Source organism: Penaeus japonicus, unplaced genomic scaffold (assembly GCF_977035675.1).
Source record: "Penaeus japonicus unplaced genomic scaffold, GWHDUDI00000001_assembly GWHDUDI00000007, whole genome shotgun sequence".
Taxonomy (NCBI): Eukaryota; Metazoa; Arthropoda; class Malacostraca; order Decapoda; family Penaeidae; genus Penaeus; species Penaeus japonicus.
The window spans coordinates 9,658,348-9,663,347 of NW_028234409.1; the positions used below are offsets into that span (position 1 = coordinate 9,658,348).

A 5,000-nucleotide genomic window follows, 5' to 3' on the forward strand; every position below is an offset into this window, starting at 1 on the left:
CTCTTGTGACTCTGAAGAAACTTATTCTTTTTTTATAATATTCTCAGCTTAAGACATCTTTTGACATTTTACTGATAATCATACGTTCAATTCTGTGCATAATTAGACATGTTATCATACAACCTGTTATCTTACCTCCTTCTCATTACAATAATCTAATTACCAATTTATTGATATTGTTTGAATCTTAAATTCTAAACCATTTCTTCGCATATTAGAATAGTTTTATAAATGTAAATCATTACCTTTTGTTCACAAAAATATTACGAAACTGATTTTTTTCTAGGTTTACCACAATAAAGAGAGCCACCAAATTCGACGAGGGTCTCTTCTTGTTTGACCTTACATCTCATAATATATATATATATATATATATATATATATATATATATATATATATATATATATATATATATATATATATGTATATATATGTATGTGTGTGTGTGTGTGTGTGTGTGTGTGTGTGTGTGTGTGTGTGTGTGTGTGTGTGTGTGTGTGTGTGTGTGTGTGTGTGTGTCGTGTGTGTGTGTGCGTGTATGTATGTGTACGCATCCACAGATTATTTTGAATGTATGCATATGTACACGAACACACACACACACACACACACACACACACATATGCATATATATATATATATATATATATATATATATATATATATATATATATATATATATATATATAGAGAGAGAGAGAGAGAGAGAGAGAGAGAGAGAGAGAGAGAGAGAGAGAGAGAATCGCGAGAGAGGGAGAGGGAGAGGAAGAGGGAGAGAGGGAGAGGAAGAGGGAGAAAGGAAAAGGAAGAGGGAGAGAGGAAAAGGAAGAGGGAGAGAGGAAGAGGGAGTGAGGGAGAGAGGGAGAGAAGGAGAGAGGGAGAGAGTGAGAGAGGGAGAGAGGGAGAAAGGGAGAGAGAGAGAGACAGAGAAAGAGAGAGAGAAAGAAAGACAGACATACAGACAGACAGACAGAGAGAGAGAGAGAGAGAGAGAGAGAAAGAGAGAGACAGATCGGAGATAGAGAGAGATAGGAGAATACGGAGAAAATTATAGTAGGAGGAGGAGGAGGAGGAGGGAGGGGCGTGGTGATGCAGAAGGAAGGCCTCGCAATGCAGATAAAAGCAACTGGAGCGTGGCTTCCTTCGACAGTGCACGAAGACCCCTCTTGGCTTGAGCTCATCTTCTGCAGGTACGAGCTTTCTTGGATTCCTTTGTTTGAATTCCTTCGGTGTGACTTCGTTTGCTTGAGGTCCTGTCTTTGGGTTCATTGTTTGAAGTCAAGAGCTTTCTTTGTATTCCTTTGTTTGAATTTCTTCGGTGCGACTTCGTTTGCTTGAGGTCCTGTCTTTGGGTTCATTGTTTGAAGTCAAGAGCTTTCTTCGGATTCCTGTGTTTGAATTCCTTCGGTGTGACTTCGTTTGCTTGAGGGCCTGTCTTTGGGTTCATTGTTTGAAGTCAAGAGCTATCTTTGGATTCCTTTGTTTGAATTCCTTTGGTGCGACTTCGTTTGCTTGAGGTCCTGTCTTTGGGTTCATTGTTTGAAGTCAAGAGCTTTCTTTGGATTCCTTTGTTTGAATTCCTTCGGTGTGACTTCGTTTGCTTGAGGTCCTGTCTTTGGGTTCATTGTTTGAAGTCAAGAGCTTTCTTTGGATTCCTTTGTTTGAATTCCTTCGGTGTGACTTCGTTTGCTTGAGGTCCTGTCTTTGGGTTCATTGTTTGAAGTCAAGAGCTTTCTTTGGATTCCTTTGTTTGAATTCCTTTGGTGTGACTTCGTTTGGTTGAGGGCCTGTCTTTGGGTTCATTGTTTGAAGTCAAGAGCTTTCTTTGGATTCCTTTGTTTGAATTCCTTCGGTGTGACTTCGTTTGCTTGAGGTCCTGTCTTTGGGTTCATTGTTTGAAGTCAAGAGCTTTCTTTGGATTCCTTTGTTTGAATTCCTTCGGTGTGACTTCGTTTGCTTGAGGTCCTGTCTTTGGGTTCATTGTTTGAAGTCAAGAGCTTTCTTTGGATTCCTGTGCTTGGGTTATTTCTTCGGGGTTTCTGTATTTGAATTCCTATGTTTATGTTGACTGTTGACTTCCGTTGCTTAATTAAGTTCACTATCTAAAACGTTTTTTCTTGTGGTTATTCTGGTTTATTTCCTTTGTTTTATTTCCTTCACTTGATTTTTTTTTGTTCTTTAATTTCCTTTTAATTTCATTCTTTGGATTTTTTTTCTTTTTTTCGAACAGCACTTTATAAATCTTCGGGACACGAACTCAAGAAACTGAAAATATCTTTGTTTTGTGATTCAGGTTTTTATTGTGCCTGACATGCATGCACTCACATACAAAGCTACACAGATGCACACACACACACACACACACACACACACACAAATTCACATTCACGCAAACACACACACTCACGAACAAATCCACACAGATGCACACACACTTACACACACACAGACAAACACATATAGTGTCCTTTTTTTAAACTTCATGCTTTAGTCCCGGTCTTTTCTTGAATTTTTCTGTGTCTGATTTCCTTTTTCTTTTGCGATTTCCTTTGAGTTCTTCCCTTTTCGATCCTCTGTTTGAATTCCTCTGTTTGGATTCCTTTGTTTGGATTTCTTTGCTTGGATTTCTTTGCTTGGAACTCCTTAATCTGGATCCTTTCCTTAAATTCGTATGCTTGTTATTGCTGTAAATTAATGAGCAATTCATAAATTTTATCCATATTCTTCAGTATCTGTCAAAATCAATCCGTACGTGTATGCTTCATGTTGCTGAATCACTGAATTAAAAAACTGAAGAAGTGCAATAAAATTTATCAACAACCTCCATTGATTCATCACTCATGTCTTTACATGTTGAGTTTATTTGTGTGTGCGTTTGTGTGTGTGTGTATGTGTGTGTGTGTGTGTGTGTGTGTGTGCATCTGTGTGTGTGTGTGTGTGTTTTATGAATTACCGATCGGTTCTGTTTCCCGAATGGAATGGAGATCCATTTCCATTTCGTCTTTTGTCTTATTTCATCGTATTCATAATGAAACGTGTATGATTACAGTAGTTGCTTTTAAACCAACTTACCTATTTCTCAACTTATTTTGCGAATGAAGTATTTCTTTGTTGTTGCTACCAAGGTCATCATGGCATTCAATTTCGGTGTCTCCGCTTCCGCTTCCGCCGCCGCCGCCGCTGCCGGCTCCGGCTCCGGGGCGAGCGCTGCCAGCGCCTCGGCCGTCGCCGGCGCGATCAGCCTGGGCTTCGCCGGCTTGGCCAACTTCGGTGGAGGTTTCTTCGGTGGGCGTGGAGGCGGTGGGCGCGGGGGCGGTCGTGGCCGCGGACGCTTCAACCGCAGGCGCGGGGACAGACGTGGGCGTGCAGTGGGCGACAACCCGCAGGCCGCCCACAACCGGCTGATGGACGTGATCGCCCAGGAGGACGAGACCGGCTGCGGCAAGCGGCTGGTGTGCGAACTGGCCGCCGTTGAAGCCGAAGAAGAGCGCCAGCTGCTGATGGAGGAGCTCGCCATCCTGGAGTTCGTCGGGTGAGTGTCCCTGCCGGAAGGGGGGGGGGGATGGGAGGTGGAGGAGGGATAAGGGGGGGGTAGGGGGTAGATGGGATACGGATGGGGATGGGGAGGGGGAGGTCAGGGGTAAGTACGGAGTCTAATGCTTCGGTCGAATGCTGAGGTGGATGCTTTGGCGGAAAGCAGGGTGTCGATACACCGAGGTCGATGCTGCTTTCACGTCGCATCAAACATAGGATAATAATCACAGATAAATTTCGACTCTAATGACATCATTGTGCACATCAAGGACGTCACTTTCCACAATAATGACGTATCTCTCCATTTATAACGATAACATTTTATACTATAATGTCATCTAACATTCTGACATCATTCTATACTGTAAGCAAGTCAGTTTTTACAGTAATGATGTCACTTCTAAGGTTGACATCCCTTCCCACAAAAATGGGGTCACTTTTAAGGTTAACGTCACTTTCCACAACCACAAAATCCTCATAAGCATTCACTCTCGGTATCTCTGATGTTGCAAGAGTGTTAAAAGGTATTCAATTACGTTGCATAGTTCTAAGAAATAGACTTTCTTCCCCATTCTGCTACTTGTTGTCAGGTCCTATTTATTATCATATATTTTTTTTAAATTCTGATGTTGAGGTACTATCATAGAATTGTGTCTGTATACACTCTTCGACTCACACTCATATAACCTCACAAACACAAACACACACGCACACCAATATACACACACACACCAAAACACAAACACACAAATAGAAATACGCACCAACACACACACCAAAAACACAAACACACACACACACACAAACACACACACAGACACAGACACACACACACACACACACACACACACACACACACAAAACACACACCTTAGATATGAATCTCAACATGACATAATATGGGCTTATATAGACCACACACACACACACAAAACAAAAATACAAACCCTAATCTTGTTAGCACGAAAAAACTCCATCAGTAAACCATAACTTAAAACTCTTAAACAAAAACACCCAAAGGCCCTTGAAACTACAGACCATCACCTACAACAAAACACACACACAAAAATCCAACTAAAAGCTAAAAAAAACAACTAAAAAACACCCCAACCTAAAAAAAAAAAAAAAGATAATAAATACACCCTTCCACCTTACAGTGACATCACCCCAGGAGAAGACCTCACATCACACGCAAGTGCCTTAGAATATAAGCTCGCCAAAAGACACGGCATGGAGGGGCGTGACTGCGGCTTCCTGTACCCGTCATGCATCTACAACGGCACCGAGATCATGTCTTCCGTGTTGGCATACCTGTCTTAGAGAGCTCATGCTGTTAGAAGAGAAAGCCAGTCTCGCACCTCTGTACTGGCAGCTACCTGGCTTGGTGTTATCTGTCAGGCAGGGCCGGTGCATGTGCGGGCGGGGGTTGGGGAGCAGTGGAGGTGAAAATGGTGTGTGAGAGAGA

General features: G+C 42.2%; 1 protein-coding gene across 1 annotated transcript in view; it reads left to right on the plus strand.

The window, feature by feature from the left end:
* Positions 1-1,153: 1,153 nt before the first annotated feature.
* The window catches only part of LOC122256623 (uncharacterized), a 3,860-nt gene continuing 13 nt past the window's right edge, over positions 1,154-5,000 (plus strand). Inside the window, exons 1-3 of the mRNA XM_043021437.2 lie at positions 1,154-1,191; positions 3,127-3,533; positions 4,693-5,000. The exon at positions 4,693-5,000 is cut by the window's right edge and continues 13 nt beyond it. Coding sequence (XP_042877371.2) covers positions 3,133-3,533; positions 4,693-4,855 — 564 coding nt within the window. The 5' untranslated portion in view covers positions 1,154-1,191; positions 3,127-3,132 and the 3' untranslated portion in view covers positions 4,856-5,000. The remainder of the gene's footprint in view (positions 1,192-3,126; positions 3,534-4,692) is intronic.